At 41.7% G+C, this 27,364-nt stretch overlaps 1 protein-coding gene across 2 annotated transcripts in view; it reads left to right on the top strand.

Moving 5' to 3' along the window:
• DCX (doublecortin) overlaps window positions 1–27,364 on the top strand; it is a 57,066-nt gene that overhangs the window by 17,281 nt on the left and 12,421 nt on the right. For both annotated transcript variants that reach the window (XM_062006710.1, XM_010203690.2), the window contains exon 3: window positions 27,171–27,273. In XM_062006710.1, the coding sequence (XP_061862694.1) occupies window positions 27,171–27,273 (103 nt within the window). The remainder of the gene's footprint in view (window positions 1–27,170; window positions 27,274–27,364) is intronic.

Below are 27,364 nucleotides of genomic sequence, written 5' to 3'. Positions count from 1 at the left end.
CGTGAATAAATATCACTTTTGGAAGAAAAACTTTCCCCTTGGTTATCTATTAGTATAGAATAATTGAGCAAGTAAAACCATGGACAGGGGACAGCTATGGACTTAAAAAAAAATTCATGATGAAAGGTTCCTTCAGGAACTTCTTAAGGAACCTGTATAGTGATCAGAAGGGAAAATACTATCACAGATGGGAAACAGGTTTAGAAAAAGAAACCAGGATGGAAATAACTTTTTATCAGTGTACAAATGGAGTATCAAGATACAAGTGGTGTTTACTGTCTGCTGGAGTGATCTGGAGGTGTAAGTACTCGAAGATGATGAAAGAATTACTGTAATAAAGAAGGCTGGGAAACAAGTGAGACTTACTGAGAGCAGGCAGTGTAATGGATGATCTTAAGTGCAAAGCAGCACACACTAGAAATTACTTTTATAATTCAAATGAAAAAGAACTCTTTTACAGAGAGGACCGGTCTTGATGAGGCAGGCCAGTGAAGAATATATTAGCACAGTATCAAAACAACATGTGAAAGCATATGGAGCACATTCAAAATTCAGACAGAAAGGAACAGCTTTTTTTTGTTCCATGTACCCTTCCACTTCAGCTCTCTACATGCACAAATGTGTCTCAGAATATGGAATAAGAAGTTTCTCCAGTGACTGCTGCACTGCAGCCCTCTGTGACTTTCCCATCATCACTTGAAGCAGCTAAGAGTGTGGTATAGCCCATGCAGGTGCTTGGAAACTCTTTTGTTTATGCAGTACATTATAACTCAGACTTTGGTGAGACACAAAGTAGGTGACAAATGGTCAGTGTGTGTATACCAGGGAGTGTTTAGTGCTAAATCACCCAGATTCATGTGGCTCTCCATGGCTGTAAAGGCTTGGTATGGTTTTGTGCCTGTAAGTAGGAAACTTGGAGCTTCCCCTGTCACTGGAGTATCAAGATGACCTGGTACCTGGTAAGTTAACTTCCTTTGAAGGTCCAAGGTGTATAGCTGTGCAAAGATGTTGAAAGAAGCTGTAGCTGTAGCTCTGCAGATGGGGAGTACCCTAACATTCTATACACAGGTGACACATGTCATTCTTCCACATGGTGAAACATTTGAAATGGGTCTGTCAAAACTGCACAAAGTGATCCTTCTGTATATGTTAGGGGCACAGACTATACTCTTTGTAAGAATCTGCTTTTAAGGTTTGTGTATGTACTTGTCCATTCTTCAGCCAGGTGTGTTGTATGGCCATTAACTCAGGATTTGTAACCTCTGTCAACTGCTTCTTGGATACATCTAACTTTTGCACTGTGTCTGTATCTACGAAATAGTCTCATTGGAGTGGAGAGAAAAATTATGCACTTCACCTTTCTTCCATACTCACAAAAGCCTGTGAAGCATTTTAATAATGGAAAAGCAAAAATGCAGTGCAACCATTTCAACTTTGTCAGGAATTTTAAACCTAGCAGATAACTTACTTGGGGACAAATGCTGAGAAACATTTGCAGAGAAGCAAAAATCTGTTTGAAACCTTAAACCTGAGCAGCCTTCAATCGTGGAGCTCAGCTCTCCAGCAAGGCAGTAAGAGGACTAAACTTCCCTTTCTGGAACGTGCACATATCAGGAACCTTATCAACTGCTGGCAGGCTGCAGGATTACATGTAAATGAAATGTATCAAAGAGTTGAGTTAGATAGCCAACGTTAGGGGCTAAGAATGTTATTCTTGCCTACTTGAAAGCCCTTCATAATGGATTAGAAACAAGAACTTACATCTTTTAATACCAGCTGAAAATTGAGGCATCTTTTTGCTTCTAGTGAATCTTAATACTTTGAGAGTAAATGGTACTGGGGATTTCTTTCATTTTAGACAAGCCCAACCCCAGAAGGCTGCAAAATGATGTGTACATTTGGTGATCAAAATGAAAGCCATAAATCCGACTGCATTTTGTGTAAGAGCCTCAATAGAGTTGTTGGCGAGTGGTATTTTTAGCTCTGTAAAGCAACAGAGATCTTTACAGTCTTGGCATTTCATTCAGTTTTAAAATGGAGAACAGCTTTTGAAATGTCTTCTTCTCCTTGAAATTTTATCCATATCGTGAGCTTCTTCATAAAGTCTCTGCACTGCTCTTGGCAGCGGGTAGCGATTCAGTGCCAAACAGTGCAGAACTGCTCCGTTTTGCACTGTTTCTGCAGAGGGCTTTTTCCTTCCAGAAAAAAAAATGCTATCTGAACCTGACGTTCATTGTTTGGATTGTTTCCAGTTGCATGTGTGAAGTGTACAATTTAGTGTGAAACGGCCAGTAAGCAAGGAAAAGCTGGGCCAAAAGTGGATACACTGAGCACTAATTTACAGATCTTGTAACATTTAATACCAGTGGAAAACAAGATTTAAATAAAACAACAAAGAAATTTAAAAGGATTTCTTTTTCTTCTAAGCACAGCTCACCAAAGGCTTTCCTTCTCTCAAAACCAGAAGGTGGCTTCCACAGCAAATACCCTATGGCACAGAGGAGAAGCGATGTGCTTCAGGCATTCCAGCAGCAAGAGTGAGTCTCAGAGCTCTAAGAATCCTGGATTCAGCTGCAGTGCATGACCTAGGTTAAGGCAATGAATGTGGTGTTTTCAGACAGGTCTGCCTTGACATATTTAAACTTATAGGGAGGCTGAAATGAGTTTGTCAATTTGTCTCCAATGTTCCAGTCTGGAAGGTTTCCATGCATCTTTGTCTTAGCTGGTTTGGGGGTTTTTTGGTAGGACAGAAGAGGAGTCAGTTGTGAGACTTATTTGTATTGCTACCAGCTGAAGGTACAATATAGGTCAGGGATTATATCAGTCAGGGTTGCTCAACCCTTTTTTCTCCCAAAGGGCTACCCAGATTCTGGATGGAGAATGTCTGTTGCCCATTTCTAACAGCTTTCTAACAGTTAACATTGCTATCCACATCAGTAAAACACAGAGCACAGTTGGAATGTTCATCCATCTCTCCATTTTTTCCCCTCTCATTTTCTTCATTCCCTGTTCATGTGCATGGGGATTTGCCTGTTTGCTTTGCTTTCCTTCCCATATTGTTTCAATTATCTTTTTTCACCTCTATTTGACTTATATGTGGGCTTGACTTACAAATGGGACAATATAGTCATTCTGGCAGCTGTATTGTGTGCTACCTTCCGCTGCTTTTTGGACCACCAGCTAAGATTGATGAAGAAAACTAAGTCTCAGCAGCATTATAACAAACTCCATCCCTCTTCTTTGCATCCAGATATCACACACAGAATACCTGAACTTTGTATTCCAAGGGTCTGGCTTCTAAAACAAAATAAGCGTCCGGGTTCTGCCCCCTCAGCGGGTGAGATCCATTGAGGGTGATCTCTTCTTGTATCTGGTGCCATATTTAGGCAGGAGACAAAGCGGAGATTGATTCAGTCCCAACCTTCACATGTGCTTCCTTTCCATAAGTCATGCTTTCACTTCTTTTTTGTAGTCTGGCAGCTGCAAAGGCTGGTTGCTTGGTGACGTGCTCAGCAGCACAAAGAGCTCTCAGCTGGGAGGCCAGGTCTGTCGGCCACAAACAGCTGGGATAATTTTATTTGTCTTTCTCTTGTTCCTCTTAATTGCAGGGAGCTGGATCAAAGTCAACATAATAGAAGAGGGAGGACCAGTAGATACTATTTATGTCTTCTTTAACATCCACCTTTTTCTCCCCGAGTCAGGGAAGTGACAGCATGCAGCAGAAGTGGCCGGTTATTTCAGAAATGCAAGAATAAAATGAAAAGGTGTGATTTCCACTTCTGATTCAGGCAAGCTCTTATCAGGTGCTATGTGAAAGCAACATGTGAGCCTGGATTTTGAATTTATGAGTCATTGTTCCTTAATCCAATGTGTGATTGCCTGCCCGTTCATTCATTGCAATAATCATGGTGTGCAGGTCATGTCTATGAAATGGCTATTAATGACTTCACCTCAGAAGGACATACCACTCCTCAGATTTTGTGCAAGATAAAAACAACAAATAACTTCCAGTGGCCAATGCATTGTGATTTATTGATCTGGGCACAGGCTTTGGGTTTTTGAACTCCTGGTTCCTCATTTTTAGTCCCGTGTAGGCTATGTTGCCTGAAGGTGATGTTTCAGCTGATTTCTACTGGTCAGACTGCTGGACATAGCCACAAAAAGGTGCAGAGAAAAAAGTGACAGGGGACATCAATGCTGCTCAGCTTGTGCTTCTGGAGTGGCAGGATTTCTCTAGCTGGTGCCAGCATCAGTTGTGTGCTGAGTCTCAGTGCTACCAGTGCTAAGCATGACAACTTGGATTAATTGAAGCATTAAAGCATATGACTAACTCTCTCCAAGTTAGCTTGTGTGGAGGTGCTTTGCAGTGTTCAGCACTAACAGAGGAAAGGCAAGGAATCTGGCCACGCTTAAAGCTGCTCTCCTCTTACTAATACTATTATATCTAATAGTGACCAATGACTACATTCTTAAATTGCTGAATCTGTAAGCTCTGCTTTTGCAGGATCTTTTCCTTAATTCAGGTGTAAATCGCACTATAACATAGAATCATAGACCAGGGAGGTGCTGGAGTCACCGTCCCTGGAGGGGTTGAAGAGCTGGGTGGATGTTGCACTTGGGGAAATGGTCTAGTGGTTGATAGGGCCGGGACAAAGGCTGGACTCGATCTTAAAGGTCTCTTCCAGCTGAAATGATATTGATCCTGATCAGTTCTTAATTTTATGCCTTTGGGTAGTTTAATTATGCAATGTGCTCTGCAGTAAGCAAAGAAGTAAACCCTAACACTGAATATTTACAGTTCACTGCTGAAAAGCACACTAAGCTGGATAAACTGATATACTGATACTAAAGGATCTGCTGTTAAACTCAAGACCAGAAAGTATTATTGATTTTTGCATTTTCTTTAAAAGCCCTAAGGTACCAAGAAATAAAACTACCTTTTGAGGGTCTGGGCCACTCTGTACTTAGAGCTAAAATCAAGGAATGTGAACTGAAGTGGAAATGTACCTGCCTAAACCTGCCTAACACAGTGCTAAATTTAGCCTGCAGTTTCTGAGGAAATGTACTAAGTTGGTGTGATCTTCTGATCCAGTTGTGAAAATGAGGACTTTGAATTGTAGTACCTCACATCCATGAGCTGTAGTAGCAGGTATTATAGGAGATACTCTGGATTTTTGGGCTTTCTTTTAAGCCCACATGCCTGCACAGGACCTTATTACATGAACCTTGTCAGTGAAAAGACAGCATCTCAGGTGGTATTTCTGTGTTAAAAACCTGTGCTTGAGCTGTAGTCTCTTTTATGATCAGGGAATATTTTGTCAGTGTAATCCAGGTACTTGTGTCATAGCTTATATCCACGAGCTGGTGCTCCCTAGATTTTTTGTGTGCATGGTATTTACATACATTTTGTCAACTCCAAATCTTAGTTTTTCTCAGTACTTTTCAATTTGCTACTTCAGATGTAAATGTGTCGAGACAATCATCAGGGCAATCCTGCAGCTCATGCTTTAGGGTTCAGAGTAATAGCTGAAGGGATCAGGAAGGAACTGACCTCTCCAAGCAGTGTTGTGGAAAAAGATGGAAGTGCATTTGTGAAGGTGGAGCTTCCTTCTCCTCTAAAACATCAGCTGTTAGCCCCTCACAGAGGCTGTACATCAGCCTTCATACACCAAGCAATGAACGGATCCTCTATGTCAAATCCTTATGTAAATGCAGTAGCCTAATCCCCTTGCCCTAATAAGAATTTCACACCTTAATCCTTCCTGTGTTCAGGGGCAGAGGCATTCCTAGTAGGCAGTTTGACAAATGCATCCTATTTTGAACAAAATCACTGTACATAAGTTTGTGGTAATAGGGAAACTGTAGTCTCCAATTTGTATGGGAGACTGAAGCACATTACTAACAAAAGTGAGGGGATTATGTTCCTAAATTGTCAGTGGATTTCAGAGGATTTACCATACCAAATGAGACCATTAGCTTACCAAGTCCTTCATTTTGCCCCTGGCCAGCTCTTTCTGCTTTAGCTGGAAATGCTCCCTGGGCAATACAGCCGAGTCTACAGGAGTGGAAGGAAAAGGATTCCCTCCTGACCCCTGCAGCGATCCAGGTTGTGCCCTGCAGCTTGGCACCACTCGTGCTGGGCTTCCACTGTTTCAGTTGGAATAAATGTTGACAGTGCATGTGGTGGTGTTCTGAATAAACCCATCATTTGTATCATTGTCTAACTTCAAACAAGTATTAAAAAGGTTGAAGTCTAGCACGGGGCGGGGCCTGAGCAGTGCCTTGAACTCGTTCTTTTTTACACAGAGACGTATTAATCTCTGAGTCACAGATATTTATTCCTTACCCAGCTGCAGAGACTCATCCAGAGCTCTCTGAAGACTTCCACAGGGCCTTCTGTGACAAAGGGGAAGAGCAACACTGTTCCTGAGTTGCTGCCTCTGGAAAGAAGGATGCACCAGTGTGTTTCACATCACAGTTGAGAAGTAATTGCATTACACACAGAGGCTCCTTTTCTCACTCAGAAGGACTGAGTTTATAGCTCTTGTGCTCCTGGTTGTGAAGATAATTGTGAGTGCAGATCACACAAGTGGATGTGCTGTTATTAAGCATCATTCCCCCCAGCCTGTTTGCTGGATGCCTCTTCCTGCCTGCACTTGCAGGGTGGATCTTAATCAGTTGTGAATTAACCACTGACACAGAACTGGATGTGTGCTCAGCTTTACAAACAAGAGTGCTTAGCTGCCCATTTGGGAGATATCTATGTACATGTGTCCTGTTATTTCCATGGCCAAAGCTTTTCCAAACCAGTCTTTTGTTTAACTTTATTTCTCACTGCAGAAGCTTGTTATTCCATGCCCTGCTCTCTTGTTGCAGCTTCAGTCCCTCTTGGCTGCTCTTTGTTTGCCCTGTTGTTACTGGACGTTTCAGTTTGGACTCGCTTCTCAGCACTGCACGAATGAGGCTCTTCAACAGTCAGGCCTTTATGCCTATTCTCTGCAGAGTCCATTCTACTCGTGCAACCTTTGAAGCATTTGCATCTAAAATGCCAGCACACTGCATCAAATCTGCTACTCCACAAGAGAGTCTGTACAAACTAAGCCTTGATTTCCACCCCCTCTTTGCCCAGGGCCAGCTGGCTGTGGAAAGTTTTGTTCTTTGTAACTCTAAATACTTGTGTTGTTTTTAATCAGATTTGACTGTAGCTCATTTAAGCATTTGTAGCTTTCCCTGAGGAGTGATATCACTGTCCCAGATAGCTCCTGGGGAACAAGGACTGGAAATTCTACTTTATTGCAAACTATAATTTAAGAGTCAGCAATGTGTGATGTAGCAAGAAATGCAGTTTTGGAGGGGAAATTGTTACTCAATTATTTAAATATGTCTGTCATTTAGAATAAACCTGTTTGTAACAGCAAAAGTCAAAGCATCCCTAAGATAACTCTTTTTTTTAACTTATCTCTAGCATGGAGTCAGTGACCTGTGTGCATTCAACCTCCCAGCAGGGTTGTCCTCTCGTTCTGATGTCCCTGTCCTGGCTGGGTTCAGATTGTGACACTGAGGAAATCTAGAGGAAGCTGTAGCAATAGTTAAGTCTCTGTGTGGATCCCTTGCAAATACAGCTTTTTGTGGATTTTCCTACTGGCTTTGAGAATTGCAGCTCATTTTTACAGCCTGACTAAAGCAACTCTGGGTATTTCCTGATTTTGATGCCTCATGTCAGCATTTTCTTGTACTAAAGGTGCCTAAGCAGACTGTGTTGATCTCCACACTCACCCTTTTCTACCTTTACCACATACAGAGCCAGGAGTTTGAAACAATTTCTGAAAAAAATTATAAGGACTGAAAAAGCATATCATTGTAATTGAGACAGAAATGACAAAATCCAGAGGTTTTTTCCATCCTCACTGGATGTCATTAACAGAGCATCAGTTTTTGTGTCCAATCTGCCTTGTCAGCCAGCACATGGAGAGGGAGTGGAGCAACATTTGCTCCCTCCCTGCCTTTCCAGCTCTGATTCCCCTCTGAGTACTTCACTAACATTGTTGCTGTGTTGCTTTGTGCTGTTTCAGCCCTTTCTACTTGTTCTTACATAAAAACAGCATATCTTGTTGATTGCAGAAAAATATATGTCTCTTCCCTGTGTCATTGTACCAGATATTCCATGGTATCTGCAACTGAGACCTTGGCCTCAAACTGGGAACATCCCAATCGCTGCAGTTGTAACAGCCACACTGCTCCCGAGTGTAACATCTTAGCTGTCCTGCCAGGCTTTGTTAACAAACTCACACAATCAACAGCTGGAGTCTGCTGCAGCCAGGCTGGAGATTCCCACCTTGCCTGTCAAATGGAGATGGTACTAGCAGCCACTATTGATTCATATAAAGGAGATTGCAGGTAATGAGTGACTGAACGATGTATGAGCATAGATCAAATTGCAGCAGCAGCTCTGTATTGCCTTGCATTGCTTCTTTGGACAGAGATGTGGAAAATTAACACAAGCAACAAAAATAGCCTCAAGGTTTTTATTGCTTCCATTGAGTTATGCTGCAGTACTAAGACTAAAAAGGAGTGGAGGTGGTGAGCCAGGTCCTCAGCATCTGCCCACTGGCCTTGCTCTCAGTATAAAGCACTTTGAGGCACCATCCTCACAAGGGGATAGTGGTGTGTGCACTGGCAGCAGCTCCCAAGAGTGTTCTGCTTGAGGCAGGTGCCATGCCTCTGGGATCACTGGGGCAGCAGATATTCAAATAGCCACTGCTGCACCATTCTGTGGGACTCAGAGTGCTTATCTTCTCATGCCTGCCAGATAGTGTAGAGTGGGTCTTCACCTCGCCCTCATCATTCTCTCATCAGCTTCAGCTGTCTCCTGTCAACCTGAGGTGCTGGATTCCCCTGGTCCTTGGCTCTGACTGGTGTTATTTGGGCATCACACTTCAGTATTTGAACTCCCTCCTGAGCAGACTAGCTATTTCTATGCTGCTAAAGGGGCTAGGCTTTATATGAGACACAGAAGGCTGCTTCCCCAGCTACCATCAATTACCAAGTAAGTGAGTTTGTGACAACAAGGCATGACACTAGTTTTTTATCTCGTTTCCTCCTTTTAGCTGGATTGTTGGGAGGAAGATGCTGAGCTCTCCATGGAGAGCTGTAAAAGAATTACTTATGGGCAGCACCCATGTAATTCTCCCTGAGCTGGCACAGTGGTAGAGATGCTATTTCTGACCACACTCAAACATATTCCCAAAGCACAATGTGTACAGGACTTGAACCTGCAGAAACCCATTAACAGGGCTGGTATGGGAGCTATGTGGCTCTCAGATTTTGGGTTATGATTGCAAGGAAGCCTCTCAAGGAAATAGATCCTTCTTGACAGTATAGTATCCCCAAAGCAAGGTTTGGAGACGCTGTAAGTGGGAATGTCAGAGGTGCTATTTGCAGAGTAAGAACTGGTAGAAGCTTGGAAAGCTCTGTTAAAAACCATGCAGATTCATTGATTTACACTGCTGATAATCTCTCCCTGAAGCTGCTTTTAAAATCAAAGTAATGTGATTCTTAGCACTTGCCCTTCCTAACGCTGTTATTTCTGTCCCTGGCTTCAATGCTGACAGTTTCAACATGCATTTGTTAAAGGCGTTCAATGGATTTTGGACATGATGCTGTTAAGAGGAACATTGTTCTATGAGTCTCAATTACCTGATTTTCTCTTAGGGCAAACCTGCCATGTTATCCACTTAGGCACTAAATTAACACTTTGTGAAAAAAACTTTATTATTTTCTCGCTGCCAAGTAACACACAGCCTCTGAGGCAGCTCCAGGCAGGAGGTTTGGTGCTTGTTCTCCTCATTGCTGCACAGAAGAAAAATCTCTCCTAATTTACCTGTCCTGAGCAGGTCACAATAATTTCTAAGCCACTGCATCCTTGTAGCACACTTCCCTCAGCAGTTTGGTGCAGTCAGCCTGGCTGGTGCTGACCACCGGAGCCAGCAGCAATGATGTAACCAGGCTCCCAGCAAATCCTTTGTTTAAGCAGTTCCTGCAGCTCAGTGGAAAAGCTGAGCTGCTCAGGCTGTGACAGATGAGTTGCATTTAATAGGAAAGAAAGGAGCTAAAAAAACCCCAAAACTTCTCCTGTTTGCCTTAGAAGGGAAATTTCCCTCAGAGGTGCTTTCCTAATTATCTTGGGTTCGTTCTGTTCGTACATGTTAGAGGTGACCATTTAGGCATTTAGGTGACCAAAGCTTTCCCTAGCCCAGGATACAGCCCCTTTGCTACATCAGTGTGGGGGAAGAGGAATAGCTCTAAAGATTCAACTTTGGCTCAGTGATTTACAGAGTGTTTACACAAACATAGTAAACAGACAGACCGGCTCAGTGAGGCAATATCACTGTGTCCAGATCTCATCAGAGAACCTGGTAAGCAGAATTGGACCGAGTCCAACTATTTGTCTCTTTACACTGGAGAAGACAAAATAGACTCCTGATTCCAGATTTTCTCCATTCCTACAGTGGTAATTTACAGACTTTCTTTTACTCCCTGGGAAGACATCTGCTTCAGGTTGCACTTGGCTTGTCTGCTGTGCAGAGGCCATTAGCAAGCACGTGTCTCTTAACTCTTCTCTTGCTGCATTTGGAGTACAAATCTAGGCTATGGACTGGGATTTGCAACACTGCAGATAGCTTGGGGCATGAGTTCCTTGGAGAGTTCCTTTTACTTTGATCCCTGAGGCACCAGCTATGATCAGCTGGGAGCCCTGAATGCTTCCTAGATCTAATACCTCAGAGAGAACTTTACATCAAGGACTTTCATCCAGTCATACCTGAATCACTCAGAATGAGGAAGTGTCAATAGTGCTGTTTTCTCTTCTGTTTCCCAGGGCACAATTGGGTGACCACAAAGATGGTAACTTTCCCCCTCATATAGAAGCAGATGTATTTGTGTGTGTATGTGTGTGGATTTTTAATTGGTTTGTGTAAATCTGCCCCAAAGTGTGTTGGGAAGAGGATGCATTTTGTACTGCTAAAAATAAATACACATGACATTTGAATATTACGGGCTGAAAATTGGGTGTGAAATGTGAATGCCAAAAGATAAATGGAATCTGATTAAAAAACCATTGCTCTGCAAGTATCTGGTTTTAATGATTTTGATACATTCATGGAGCTTTCCCCAAATGCTTTAAATCCTAACATGAGTTATGAAAGCCACGAGTGCTCTTTGTAGACAGTGAAGCACTTCCTTATAGGAACAAATTTGACAGCATAGCAACTTAGTTTCTTTAACATCTCATCATTGAAGATATCTGTTAGTGAAACCATTTCATCATTTCCTCTGTGATACTGTAAAGCATTGCATGTTCTTTCAAGATGTGAACTTATCTTTGTGTACATGTACATACACGTATAAATCCACATGCACATTTGGTATTTTCAGATAGCTCTTTATAGGATTAACTTGGACTGTGGAATGAGACAGCTGAATCATTAGACTGTGCTATATATTCTTCTTACTGAGCTCTTAAAAGCTAGGAGGCTTCTTTGGTGGGTCAAGTAACGTGTTGTAAATAATGTACTTCAGCAGTGTTCATGGTTTCCATTGCCTAATCTTTCAAAGTATTGTGCACTGCCAGCAATGGTCAGCCCATCAGCCAGTCTCCTGTGTCAGGAATAGCAGCTCAGAAAAAAGGTTGATGGTGAGCTTTGGTTTATCTTTTGTGGAAATATGGGGGTTTTCTTGATATTTATTTACCAAATAATTATCTGTGTTTCTATGAACAAAAGTTATTTGGACCAGGAGGACGGTGGGTGAAAGGAAAAGTTACAAGACCTGGTTTATAAGGGCAGTGGCCACAGATGTTTTATCTAGAAAAGTTGAACAGTGTAAGTTTGTAGGAATGGCTTGAGTGGAGCTGAGAAGACATAGCATGGAGTTACTCTTGTTATAATGGAGAACATGTGGGCTGATAAATCCAAGAAGAGAGAACTAATCTGGAAGCAGTACATCACAAGAATAGGAGTGTGAAAGATCAGTCCCTCCTAGGGACAGGAGGGAGTCACACAAGTCACAAACATGCACACAAGGCTGTATGCAATCATGGGTTATTAGGCACCATTGCAAAAGCAAAATGCTAGAGGAATTGGTACAAAAAGTGCAATAAAATATGCATTAACGTCATTAAATATGGATGAGAATGAATACTAAGTGGGATAAACATGATTCTCAGCTGAAACAAATCTGGCAGGCTATAACTTTGGCTTCTGGAGAAGCCCCATTGCATGTGTAGATATTGGAGAGCTTCTGTGCTGTGTCTTACTGCACAGACCACTCCTCCTTTATGTTGAAACTACACTTTAAAGGGGAATTTAGCACCCTTTGATTTCCTCTTTAAAAGGAAGGTGGGCAGGGAGCTGTCATGGCCTCCTGGGGAAGGACAAAGTGCTGATGCAAGCTTCAAGGCGTGGGGATGTCCAGCCTGGCAGTGAAGTATGGTGCATGCCTGCACAGAGTGATAATCTTTTCTGTGACAGTCTCTTACAGACAGAAGGGATGAAATATTTTTCTGTAATTCATTCCCATTCTGACCCTTGAGAGAACACTGTAGAAACGATGTGTCAGACTCCAAAAGAAGCCCTGGGTCCAGTTCTTGACTTATGTCCTCTTCATTTTACCAAAAGTGTTAAGAGTTGCACAGGACATAACAGAGGCAATAACTGAGGCTTCTGCAAAACACTGCAATTCTGGCACTGCAGTTTACCAGCAATGCTAAGGTCTGTTATTACCAACTCTTCAGCATGATGTTAAGGCTTGCAGAGGTCCCTAGCACAGTGGCCATAGTGATTCAGAGGACACAGAACTCTGAGTACATCTCTACAAAACAAGAACTCTTTGAGAGTTAAACTCCAAGGCTCCTGTGGTCACGTTTCTTAGTAGCTGTTTATGGTTTTGGCCATACTGTTATTGTAACTATTACTGTTAATCATATCACTATCATATTCCTGCAAAGCATTGGGGAAGATTTTCCAGACAGATTAATCACTAATGAATTTGTAATCTGGCTTTGATCACTCATTCCTTTTGAATGCTGGTAGGTGGAGTTTACATGCCAAGACTTTTTGAATAATGAAGATGTTGCCTCTAAGGATCCTTTGAAATGAATTTTTTCACATTTGAATCTAATATGTAAGATGCGCTTCCCTGGTTGTTTTCCTCCTGATTTAACATTGAGAAGATGGGACTTGGGCAAATTCTACAGAGATACAGGCTTCCACATCCTCCCACTGAAGTAAAAAGCCAAGTTCTCTCTGGTTTTGGAGAAAGCTGGAGCAGACAGGTAGAAGTACTTGCAGTCATGAAGGCATGTGGAGTGTTATCAGAGGAGTTTGAGCAAATAGCTCTTGAGAGTGACTGACAAAGCTTCAACCTCTAATCCTTCCACAGTGTAATTTACAGCACTGAAACCTTTTGCAGTGTCAGCAGCAAGCATCTGACATCAAATATCCAGCAAATAATTAAGGTCAGATTTAACACATAAATTTCAGTATCAATCTCATTTCTGGTGAGGAGTAAATGTCAGAACACTGTCTGCACAATAGCCAAAGGCTGTGCAAATTGTGATTAAAAGCGTTTAATTTCAGTTAATCTTCATTAGGAACATAATCATGTCCACACACAAATTGCTTCAATGCAATTGTCACAGTTGTAAATAACTCGTTATATCAACCAACTTTTCTTCAGGATAAACTGGCTGTGAGATTATCAACTGTGTTAGAGCAAGAGGAGAGGCTGTCTATTAGTGCATCTGTAATGTGTACATCCAGGGAATGAGACTGAAAGTACCAGCTCACACATCCCCCACAGCTCCAAACGAGCTGTTGTGCAGAGGTGAGGGGATGCTCTCTTGGAAGTTCAGTAATTTATTACTACTTATTTGTAGAGAAGCAGTCCAAAAAGGTTCTCCCACCTAAAATGAATGAAACTTGTTTTTCCAAGGGGTGTTTTCATCTACAATGGCCCTGGCTTCAGCTTCCTCCCCATCTTGTAGGCATCAGAGTAGATAGGAAAAGCCAATCTTCCAAAAAGTTGGAATCAGGTTATCAATTAAATTTATAGATGGACTTTGGTCTCCTGATACCTACAGGAAAACTACACTTGGCAGAAGCCTGGAGCTATATGCCATCAGCAGTGTTTCTCTGATGGAGACACGCCAAAGTTTTCCACTGGTCAAGTGGCATCTACCAATAGTTTACTCTAATTCTTCCCTTTGGGACTCTTGATTGCTATGGGGATTTAGGGCCTGATCCAACATATGTTGAAGTCAATTGGGAATGTTCCAGCTGAGCTCTGTGTGGTCAGAATCACATTTGCTATAGGGGACTGAAGAATGTAATACATGTTGGATTCTGCTGAGAGCAACCTGACCTGAATCCAAAGAGGACAAGAAGTTACAGCAAGACTTAGCTTAGAAAAGGAATTATTTGATCTTTTTCACTGCCTCAGGAAACAATGTCATGAATGCACGTAAGAAATCAAATAGCACTTTAGAGATGAGTTAAATTCGTCTTTTAAGTGGACACAAATGCTTAAAATGGATGTCCTAACAACACAGTTTAAAAGTAGAAGGAGCCTTTAACTGTTGTCAATGCTTTTCCTAAATAATCTGCACTGTTACTGCTAATTGGCATAAATCTTGCTCATAATACCCACAGCAAAGATTTGCACTGAATCCATTGCTAATCCTATAAACTGGTGAGTTTGATAAAGTGGGTTGCTCTGGGCATTGCTAATTTTATTTTCATGCTTCCACTTGCTATCATTCATTAACCCCCAAATGGACAACTGCTCTGTATACACAAACAAGAGAGCACTAGTCATCTTATTAGTGGCTATAACCATGAGTGGGAGATGACAATAAAATGAACACATACCCAAATTAAATAGGATGCTTTTTCTGGTGTGTTGGTTTGATGCTACCTGCTAAAGAAAGGGCCAAGGCTTTCTACGTTTAAGTCAGCTTGGATAAGAGAATTTAATACTTGCCTAGATATTACAAAAAAAGGTGAAAAGCAGTTGCAGAGAAAAAATCCACCATTCATTATCTAAGGCTGATTTTCTTCTAGGCAGCCAGAGCTAGCTTTTTTCTTTTATCCAAGATAGCTGCCTTGGAACAAAAATGATACAATGGTGTGGATTATGTATTGTTTTCAGGAAAGAAACAAAATATTTAGCCTGGGCTACAAAGGAAAAACAGTGTCAAGTTTTAACATTTGAGCTCAAGACAGCACAGCAAAAGCAAAACACTAGTTAAACCATTCTGTTGTGCAAGTATCATGGTAGATTTGGTGTTCCAAGAATTGACTGCACCAGCATGTTAATTGTCAGGGTATGATTTTGGAAATTGTTCTTAAAAAAGGATGTTCATGTGTTGCCTTATTTGGTCACAGATTCTCTACTGCCTCTTGGTACAGAGGAAAAAATAAGGGAATGCAAAAGGGCAGTTGGTTTAGTACAGTGACATTTTAGTGAACTCCAGCACCACATTCTCTATAGGAATATATATCCTGGACTGAACAGTATTTCTTCAGAGACACCAAGGAAAATATAGCACTGGTCTTGTTAAAATTACCTCTCTCCACTTACTCCTGCTAGCCCATGCTTCAGAGATGCTGTGTTTCTGTGGTTCCTGTGGAACCCGCCTGGAATTGCAGACATTCAGTGTTTCTTTAAAAAGCTCAGCCCCCACTGTCTGCACTGGATGTTTGTTAGAGTACTGGAGCAAATTGAAAGCATACCACTGTGGGTATAGAGATCTCCTCAGGAGAGGCTGATACTGCTGGATTACCTGTCAGAAATTATCTGAGATGAAAGAGGAAGGGAGCAAAGGGAAGCTATAAAACATTTGAGGGGAAAAAAGAAAATGACCAAGTTTTAGGAGTGTTGTCAGTATAGTCAGGGACTAAAATCAGATTGATGCTTTGTATAATTCTTTTGACTCCAGTAGATTTGTACCAAGTGGCTTGTTAGCCCATACAGATTTGGCCCTTTAGTTTACATTTCTTTTTGTACCTGTACCTTCAGTGTTTCTGCAGTGTCTGCATCCGAGTTTCTGTAAGAGCGGGTTTCCACCATGGGCCTTCTTTCTTTCTTGGCATCCATAACAAAACTAAAGACAAAACCAGCCTACAACAACAAACCAACCAAACAAAACACCTGCATCTTTTCACTGCTGTTAAGGTATCAGCTTTGCTGAACCTAAGGGTTATTTTTAGCATCCTTTTGTTTTAACTGTAGTTGCAATAGCTGATCACTGCATCAGGAGGACTCAGAATTGGTGCTTTGACCTGGGCTGGTTGTGCATAAGTGAAATCAGAATACAACTCAAAATTTGCAAGGAACAAAAACCACTTTATTTTCTGCAGAGGTGAGGATCAGCAGGAAGGGTCAGGGGAGGAAAGAATCTACAATAACAGCCTCTGGAGAGGTGACGACTACTGCAAGGTGTTATCTGTGCTCATTACTATCTCACACCAGAGTGCAGCTGAGAATTAACAGCTCCATCCAATTCCTGTCAGTGTCAGCAATGCAGAGAGAAGCACAGTGTGGACAGATGCCATGCTCCTGTTCTTCACATCAGCAGAAAGGATCCATTTCTCCTGGACATGATACAGTCAGTCTAGAGGGGTGAGGGCTGGGGAAGAGATGAAGCCATGCAGCCATGGAGAAAGGAGAAAAAACCCAGATGTGTTATTTCTGTGGTTCAATAACAAAAACAGTGCCCAATTATCCTGGAGAGAGTGAACAAAGAGAACATAAATGCGTACAACTGTCTGCAGCTGGCTGATCTGGGAGCTCACAGAGTCACTTCTGCACCCCTAGATGTGGAATTTGTTGTTTCTTACAGATTAAGAAAGAAACAGAGTTCTGCTAGTAAGTCTCTGTCCATCTACTGTTTCTCTTACCATCTGTCTCTTGGGAGGATCTTGTAGCAATTATTTTCTACTTGCTTCAGTAGTCTACAATTCATTTGATGAGAAATGCCATGCAGATAGAATGGTTCTTGCCCGTTTCACAGACCCAGAAATTAATGCAACATAATCTTTAAACCTCTGCTTTCTGTTCCCCCTCTTCCATTACATAAGAATTTATGTTTCAAAAAAGACAGGAAAATATTAAAAAGGAATCTCTGGGTTTGGGGTTTTTATGAATCAGGTACTCTTCTGCCACTGCTCAATGGCAAAGATTCACCCTGGTGCATCGTACATTCCTTGTAATGATGTCATTTGAATGATCATACCCAAATTAGTGTGGACCCTTTAATACCTCTCGCAGGTGCTATTTAGTTGGGGCGAGAAGGTTTTAACCTTCTGCCTTTCAGAATTCCCTAGTAAATCAACTGCATCTTGGGATCATCTCCAAATGAAATTTGCTTGCTACCCAGCAGCAAGGAGACGTGATGGGATTATAAAACAGGACTATTTTTCACTGCAGAAATGCTTGAACTCACTCCAGACAATTATGCTGCCTGCCATTTTACACATCATCTACTTCACTATTCCTGCATCAATTATTCCATTGACATTACTGCATACTAAGCTAGAACTTGCCATTGGTGCTGTACACATGGAAGGGACACAAGATATTTCAAATAAAAAGAAATGAACAGAGGGAAAAAAAGGCATTTTTATGTGAGAGGCTTTGGGACATTCATCTCAGCAGCCTCCCTGCATCTTCTGCACTAAGTATTTTTATCTCACAGCCTGCTTCCCATTGTTAATTTGTACCCTGCTATGGTTTAGCTCAGGACACAATGCTGAATTTTCCATTACTCTGTTAGCTGTCAGTTGAATTGAAAAGACCTGTTAATTAGAAAAAAAATAATAGCTTTATTCCAAGATTAACAGAAATGAAGGTGAAAACAAAACTGTTCCGATGGGGAGAGCGTATGCGTTTGCTGCAAGTTCTGCAAATCTCTCACAGCACAAAGAACATGTTCAGAGTTATAATTAAGGATGAAATTTTCAGTCCCTGAAAGAACATATTTATAGAATCACAGGATCATGGAGTGGTTTGGGTTGGAAGAGACCTTGAAGATCATCTCGTTCCAAGCCCCTGCAATGGGCAGTGACACCTTCCGCTTGCTCAAAGCCTCAGGCTACCTGGCCATGAGCACTTCCAGGGATGGGGCAGCCAGAACCTCTCTGGGCAACCTGTGCCAGGGCCTCAGCACTCTCACAGGAAAGAACTTTTTCCCTCATATCTAATGTAATACCTAAGCTTGATGGCAATTGTTACTTTCCCTTAGGTCTAATGTGGCATGTTCCAATTTAATTTTTAAAGGACACAATTTCTAATTCCCATTAATCTCCAGAATTAACAGTGTCATAAAGGTCTTTGCAGACATGGAGATTTAAATAGCCAAAATGCCTTTAGGAGTCTTAACAGAATATTTTAGCAATTGAGCAACAGCTTTGATCCTATGAGTGAGGTGAAATGCAAAGCCAGTGTTTTTACATACAGAACCAGTTGCGTTTTCTCATCTTCTTCAACAATTAGGTTGACTTGGATCCATAGGCTGCAAACAAAGTTACACTCTTGGAGGACAGGACAGTTTGTTCATTGACAGTTTGGAGATGCATATTAGGAAGGGCAACTTGAAGACTGAATACTTCATACTTGTGTCTCTTTTCCATTCAAGTTTGTAGCATAAAGTTAAAATGTTAGCTTTTCAACATCTCCTTGGATGAGAAAGTATTTCAGGTTTATTAGGTGTTGAACAAAACAGAGGAGGACCTGTAAAAACTGTGAGCCCAGTGACATATCCAAGAATTAATTAATAGAAGTATCTTTAGATAGATAAAAATAGCACAGATGTTTGGAAGTCAATGTAGCTGGAGACCTGGACCCTGAATAAAACCAGTGCAGGCTGAGCTATAAATATGTGAATAAGCTGAATTGACAGAATAGTCTTGTCTGGGCAGAAAAAGTTTTTAATTACAACTGAGTTAGAGTGCATCTTCCTCAGGAAAAATTGTGATAGTACAGTGCCATTACCCTAATTAACATATGTTGTCTACCACAAACACCAAGGAAGACAAGGTTATCCACAGTGAAGTGCATTAGTGTGCTGCTGTGCTAGGGGAGACACAGACAGTTCAAATCTCATTGCCCTCAAAGCCAGCATGACATCTGACTTAAACTGAAGTGTCCTCAAGCTCTCCTGCTGCACTAATAATAACAGCAAGTCTGACACTGATTTTCCCTCACACTTGTTTTGGAAGTTACTCATGTCAGCAGGACTCAGGACAATGTTGAGTAACTACATTTCTTAAGGAGAGGCTGCATCAGTGAGTAAAAACACATCCACTTGTTACATGGAAATCAGCTCTCTTCATATTTCATATCATTTCCTTTGTCATTCACCAAAGACAGAATTTCCTCTCTTATGTCTCTTTACACCACATCACAAAGAGGCTGTGGGAGCCTCTTGCAGTTTCATACAACTGTGTAACCATCTTCATTTTGCCAGGACTTTATTCTGCTTGTAAGCACTGTGCAGGCATGCTGCCCTCTGCTCCATGGCTCTGTGCTGGGCAGAATAGCTGGGTTACAAGACAGTGGGCTTATCCCTGGAAAATAGATTAATATATCAGTTTTGTCCCCCTGTGAAGGTTCATCTTTGGCTACTGCTGTAACTGGGCTGAAGTCTTTAACTGTACCCAGGTGGGTAAAAGTACAAAGGAAGCTCTCTTTGGTAATGGCCAATGGCCTTTGAAACATTTGGGTTGGGAATTAAGTTCTTGCTGACCATGAAGTAATTAACTGGATGTAAAATGGAAATTCCAACCCATGGTTCCTCAGCCTGACCAGCAGTAGGCTGATAGGCTCCCTGTGCCCCTGCTGTCAAGACTCCCATTTGAAGTGGTGTTGCTTGACCTTGGCTGTTTAGTCATGCTAATTCCAAAGTCTTTGATGCTCCTTTGTAGTCCAGAACTACTGTTTCCTCTCAAGAGTAATGAGTGGAACAATTAGGAAGAAGTGCTTTGACAGTTCTCTGAATTCTTAAGTGCCACCTGTTTTGAGGCAATTCCTGCTGGAAACCTTTCCATCCATAATCTTAGTCTCTCACCTAGAATTTCTGGTTTTGTGGTTTTTTGGTGTTGAGGGCTGTGCTCCTTATGTCCCCAAAATGAACAGCACATTTATCCTCAGCCTAATGCCCTCATGAATGCAAGAGCAAGCCTTTCTTCTGGGTAAAAAGAATCAACAGCCTGAATATCTGTTTCATAGTCTCCTCCATATGTATAGGGAATGGGGATAACAAACTAACCTTTATTCCAGAGGTTAATTGGATTTCACACAGTTTGGAAGAACCACTAATTCACCAGATATATTAAATTCAGCTTTAACATTCCTACTGGGTAGCTCGGCTATTGACCTTCTTCCCCCTTGCTTTTTATTCTGTTCTATTTCAAACTTACCCATTTCCAATACTTCAATGAACAGGCACCTTGTGCTGCAGCCCCTTAGAGAGCAGCATTTCTTCATGCATGAAATCTTACAAGCTACTGTGCACATACATGCATGAATATTTCTTACTTCACTTAAATAAGCATCTCAAATGCTTATTACAGAAGTAATAGATATTAGTCAGAAGCTGGTGTCTCTGCTCTGATTAATTGCATTCTAACAAAAGAGTCCAAGTGAACACAAACACCTACTTCAATCAATAATCAACCTACTGTAGTTGCAGCCTAATTAGGAGGATCTGAATTTTAGATTGATGAAAAGGTGTAAAAATTCCCTCTTGCACCCAGGAAAACACTTGACCATGCTGACTTGCCCAGAATTACCTCATCTGAAGACAAGGAAAGGGAAAAAGAAACTCTGCAGAAGAAGTGGAGTGGAATTGTTTCAGTCAAGCTGGAGGCTTAAATGTAAGCTTTGGCTCTCCACGAATTCAAGAAAAAGTTGAGATGTTTTAAAGAATGGAAATCTCCCTGCATGGTTCTGTTCAAAGTCCAAATGCTGGGCCCTGAAACCCAGATGGTGGAGGTGGTTTTTCCTACCTTTCATGATGGCTTGCTGCAGACACAGCAGCGAGGGGACAGCATTGACATGGACTTGCCACTATTCCACATGGATCTTTGGTGGCATAGGAGAGCAGATGGCAGAGTTCCCTCCTCTTACTGTATATAGCTCAGAGAAGGGTTCCCCAAAGTGTAATTGCACATACTTCCATGGCATGGGCTGGGCATGCAGGAGTGCTCCTCATCCATTCTTTCATGTGCTTTTTCTCCTTATCTTTCTATTGCTTATCCATTTTGAGCAGTATTTTTTCATAAAAGCTGGTAAGTAATTCTCTTTCTGTGAATGCAAATGTGGAATCTATTGAGTGGGTGCATGCATACTTTAAAGAAATAATTGAATCCAAACATCTCTTCTTTCAAAAAGCAGGAAACCAGAATCTAATAAAAGAAATCAATTCAGTGTCTGCTTTGGGCTTGCAGTCTTCAGACTGTTAAAATGCTCTGACTGTTAAGTGCTGTGCATTCCAATATCAATGTATTTATTTTCCATCATACCTGCTTAACCTCTTAAGCCTTCTGAAATGTTTTTCTTTCTGGGCATGTGATGAAAAGCTTCTCAGAGAAGAGAAAACAGTTCATTTAAAGCCTACTCCGTGTGGTCATTAATTCCTGATATTCACTGTGGCACCTGACCTTGCTGAGTCTTCCAGTAGACAAGTCTGCATATTTCTGTTTTCTGTCCTGTGTTATATTGATTGCAAATATCCAACTGATTAATTATAAAGCATAGCTGCCTTTGTGGTTTAGGACTTTGGCTTCTCAGACCTGAAATAAACATCCCACTGCCAGTTTGACAGGAGGTACAGGTGTTGGAGTATAAAGAAGTCCATCAGGTTTCTGGTTTGAGTTAAAACAGAACTTAAACAGATTTTAGTTACTTTGTCAGTTAACTCTCAGTGCCTGTCTAGCTGTTAGTCTGACTTCCTTAGCTCCATCAAGCATTTAGTGCTGAAAGAGAAAGGACACGAGCAAGCATCTAAAATACATTCATTGTCTCCAGCTAACAGATGGTCGGATGTGTTCAATCTTACAGCATCTATTAAAGCAACTTAGAAATAAGACTATGTCTTAATTCAGTTCTGCTCTTGATAGTCCTTGTGTGTGGATGGTGTGAAAATTGTCTTCTATGGTCTTTTTGACTTTAAAAGGACCTATTTCTGATGACAGCTTTTCCCCTCTGCTGAGCTCTGGAAGAAGTGCGATGGTTTAAAGAAAGCAAACGGACGTCTCTTTTCTTTGACTGTAACCATTAGACCTGCAGAAGCTTAGGGAACAGTTTGAAGCTCCCTCTTTACTGGTATCACTTTCTGTTCTGTTGTCTAAATTTTTAAAGAGGAAGGATATTACAGAGAGAACAGTTGACAAAGCCAGTATGACTAAGGGAGAAGAGCAGAGGAAGAAGCCTTGAACTGTCCCTCACTTATCCTGTGACATGCACAAGAGTCAGGCAGTTGGTTAAAGGTGACAGTCTCTGAGATGGGAGATGTTCAGCTCCCAGGGCAAACCTATGGTGATATTATTCTCCTTTGCCACACTCTGCAGGCCATTTCTGAAGTGGTCTTTCCTCATTCTATGACATAAGGAAGAGAGGGAAAATCTGGAAACAGGACTGTCTACATAAATCACTGTTCTGAATAATCACTAGCTACAGTGTGTGATCATTTATCACTTAGCCTCACCTGGCTGCATCAGCTAAAAATAGGAACCTCTGATACAGACATTTCTCAGAAAGATCAAAAAGACACTTCAGTTACTGCTCCTGGTGATGTATTCCCCTTCAAAGAAGTGCTCTGTCATCTTGGCAAACAGTGATGGCCAATGCAGGCTACTGGAACTCTCCTGCTAAAGCGGCAGCCACAGAGTTCAATCCAGTAGTGAAGGCAAACAAAATGTGGCTGGAGCCTGTGTTACTGCTGTGAGGGTGCACTAGTAAGTGATTCAGATTAAGGCTTAAGTCTTTGGCCTTTTGATTGCTAATTCCTTTTAATAATTTCATTTAATAAGGAATTAGAGTTTTTAAATGCTGCTGCTGCCTCCTGGAGGATGGTAGAAAGAGCCAGGTACTCACAGCTGTGCAGGTCTGTGTCCTGCCTATTTACTGCTCCTTTTTCCAGGTGAACTCAGAACGTCTGTAGCATCACAGATGTTTCAGCAAACTGTGAGCTCACACCCAGAGACATGCTCAAGGCAAGCTCCATTTTGTCAAAATCCTGAAAAAGGCTTAGTTTACAACTACTGTATTAAAATGAACACAGAGGCTCAGCATCTCTCAGAAGGCCATATCTTTCCTTTCTGCAATTAAAATTGCTGCAGCAGACACTAATGGACTGCTCACTGCAGAAACCCCCTCTTGGAAATCCTGGCACTATCATCCTCTCGGGGAAGGTTTCTCTAATATAAGCAGAGAATGATTTCATTTGATGAGAAATGATGGTAAATGAAAACCTGAAGAATCACACTTTTGTACTCCCTAAAACCTCTGTTCCTCTCTACCAACTTGTATTTTGTCCAGAATACTTATTATAAAGTTTTAAAAACAATCAAACCTTGACACAAAGACAAAGGTTTCCATCAAATCTCTTGGAAAGCATTACTTTGTAAGAAAGACAGTTGTGCCTCATTGAATTGTGAAGATTTCACTTCTTTCATTGGAATAGCTTAAGCTACAGGAACTGGTGAGAAAACATCTCATGCAGTATGATCCTTTGTAAGTCAATATTGTCTTTTTAGTCTTGAATTTCAAATTAAATATTATCCTCGTTTAAACAAAGGCATGCAGACGTATCTTGGAAATCAATGCTATTTATCCTGTCTACTGCAATTATATACACAGGTTACAGAGTCACAGAATCTCAAGGGCTGAAGAGACCTCCAAAGCCCATCCAGTGCAACCCCCCTGCCAGAGCAGCACCACCTAGAGCAGGGCACACAGGAACTCATTGAAGTGGGTTGGAATGTCCCCAGAGAAGGAGCCTCCACAGCCCATCTGGGCAGCCCCTGCCAGTGCTCCCTCACCTCAACAGGGAAGAAATTCGTCCTTGTGTTTCTTTGGAACCTCTTCTGTTCCAGCTTGTCCCTGTTGCCACTTTTCCTGTTGTTGGCTATCACTGAGAACAGCCTGGCTCCATCCTCCTGTTCAGTTTTGTTACAGATTAAAACCCCTTGTAGACTTCAAAATGGAAAATGACACAATCTTACTAATCTGATGGTTTCCAGTGTCATTGCAAAGGGTACCAACCAAGTCTGGGTAGCAGCACAGATCTTTATACTATCAGGCTGCTATTGGGGTTTGTCTTGTGCTTTAATAAATGTCTAGCTAAGAGCAAAATGCAGCATCTAAAAGCAATGATTCTCAGATAATCAGCTGGGGTGAATTTTTGTTGATGTGACTGTTGTCTCAGGGTTTTTATGGTGTTTCAGACTAGTCTGAATAGAATAGAATAGAATAGAATACTGGATAGAATTCCAGCAGCAGATTAGAGTAAGCTGAACAGAACATACACTTCCTAGCAGCTCAAACTGCCTGGGGGAGACTCACACATTGTTTTGGTTTGTTTCTTTTTTACTGAGAAAAGACAAGAAAAAAGAAACTTTTGAAGAATGGAGATAAGAAGACTTATAAGGTTATTCTGGAGTCCCTAAATCTCCCTTAAACAATAATGAAGGGTAGAGGTTTAGCCTTGCTTGTCAGGAGCAACGCTGAAACGTTCCATACTGACTGATAAGGTCTCAACCCAGCTATCCCAGCAGAGCAGCCCCTGGTCCTGCTTCCCACCTTGTGTCCTCTTTAGCTTCATGTCCTTCAGGGATGAACACATCTAGGACTTCCTCCTGGTGTTTTTCTATACACCACTTAGGCAAGTTGGCTCTGCTGCTGTAAGAGCCAGCCTTAAGTCACATGTTTTCACAAAGAAAGTTTACTCCTGTGACTCTATGTAGACAGCAATACATCTGGGGCATGTTTCAGGGACGTGCTGTAGTGGGCAAGGATTTAAATTTAATAAACAAAAGGTACATTGAAAATACCACCCATGTGGTGAATGTAAGCAACATAGCTAAAAGTGCATCTGTGACACCAGTTATTGCCTGAATCTTGCAATGTTTTGCACTGGTTAATCTGAGTGGGGTTGGCTTTTATCTGCCTTTGCTAACACATTGTGGTGAGTTCTTAATAGTGGAAACCTCAGCAGGAAATAAATAATGCAAATACAGAAGTTATTGTTTCCTGAACACTAAGTGCTCAACAAGTAGGTGATGCAATTTCTTTACCAACCTCCAATACTCATCCAGCCAGCTGTTCATAATCATAAAATACACATAATAACCTGAAGGGACTAGAATGCAGCAAAGTGAATTGCAAGTAGTTCTGCTTGACATGTAATCAGGTTTCTATCCTTGTGCATGCTGCTAGTTTTCCATCATGTTTGGATCCTTAATCTGAAAGCTTTCTTGGTTGCTTGGACTTTCTTTTTGCCTGTGGTGGTTGTGGGGAGTTCAAAGATAAAAACACACTTGCACTATGACCTGGAGGCAATAAAAGGACCTTTCTGATTTCATCTAAAAGACTGGGAAATTGTTGAACCCTTATGTTGTGATCCTGCTTTGCAATGTAGTGGGTTCTGTACTGAAGGGAGGCTAACCCAGGAGTCTTTTCCAAGGCATAAGTATAGTACTTGGCATTCAAATGGAAACTTGTGTATTAAGCCAAACTCAATTATTTGCAAATGAATCAGTTTGGAATCCTCAGGGAGAAGACTGTAATCCCAAGTGCTGGTTTGAAATGTCATCTTTTCAGTGGGAGAATTCTCTATGGGTAACATATTAACTATTTTTAACCTAATTTTAGGCAAACAGAAATTGTAATTCACTGAAGTGTACAAAGAACATTCTACCTTTGATCAAAGCCATAGCAGATTTCAGCCTGCTCCATTTTGAAAGTCATGCTGCTGTGAGAAGCAAGCTTTTCTCTCATGTTTGGCATTGTAACCACAGTTGGCACTCTTAGGCAGTGCCTTAATTATACATTATACTAACCAGTGTGAAATACTTATTAAGATAGCCAAAAGCTTCCCTTATAGTTGATTTATTAGAGCTTGAAATTAACTTTTCACAGTCCAGCTCAAAGAGATCAGTAGATACAGAAATTCAGCTCTATCTACATATGTTTCCCTGCAGTTCTCTCCACTCTATTCTGTTTATCTCAAACAACTTTCTACCTCCTGCTTTTGTGATGTCCCCAGGCAGAGGTCTTGGGTTTAGGTGACTGAAAGTTCTTGCTTTCCCTGTTCCTGCAGAACTGTCCTAGGGCAGAGCTCCCACAGTGTGGCTGCCACACTGCACCCCTCCCCTGGCTTGTGCCTTCCCCACCACTCAGCCTGCTGTGGGATGGGCAGCTCTCCAGGGAGGAATCCTGCTTTATCATCCACTGACTGGGTGGCAAAAGCAGGGAGAAGGAGACATAATATCTTGAGAAAACCCATAGATTTGAGTAATGCTTGTGGGCATCCAATGACACTTAGGGTGTCTCCCTCAATGTTGCAGATACACTTTTTGTCTTTAAAGCCTACTCTCAAGCCTGCCTGCTCAAGATGAGTCACACGGTTATCCCCCCCACACATGCTGTCCCAGCAGGTCTTTGCCTTCCCAGTGGCTCTTTGAGTTTTTAGCCCCTGTTGACAATAAGATGCCCATCAGCACGGGCAGTGGTGTCAGGGCCTTGCCCACTGACACACTGTGTGGGGCAACCCTCCTTTTGAGTTTTGAAGTGGCTCAGGAATGCTGGTGCCATTCATTAGGGTGACCCATGTGTTCTGTCAGCTCCTGAATGGACTGGACATGCCATACCTCACAGAATTTGCAAGGTAATTGGGATTTTTTAGATCCCTTTCTTTTTCTTAGATCACACTTCCATGCTTGACTCACCCAGGGAAGTTGTGTGTTGTGCACCAGGCTTGTGGGAACGAGAACCAAACGAGCACGGGATGGGGGAGCAGTGGAGAGGCAGCTGCCTCCTATTTCAATTAAAACTAAGCCACATCAGAACGTTGCCAATTAAAAATGAAATGAATGACTTTGCTCTCTCTGTAGGTGACCTGTCTCCACGATTTCTTTGGGGATGATGATGTGTTTATCGCCTGTGGTCCAGAAAAGTTCCGCTATGCACAGGATGACTTTTCTCTGGATGAAAGCGGTAACATCAAACACACTGCTCTCCACTTTGTGTTTTTATTTCATTTCCTTTCAGTTGTTTCTCTCACATAATAATGCTGCATGTTTTTGTT

Source organism: Colius striatus, chromosome 13 (genome assembly GCF_028858725.1).
Source record: "Colius striatus isolate bColStr4 chromosome 13, bColStr4.1.hap1, whole genome shotgun sequence".
Lineage (NCBI taxonomy): Eukaryota > Metazoa > Chordata > Aves > Coliiformes > Coliidae > Colius > Colius striatus.
Note: the sequence above shows the minus strand (reverse complement) of the source record. Positions and strands in the feature narration are given on the sequence as shown.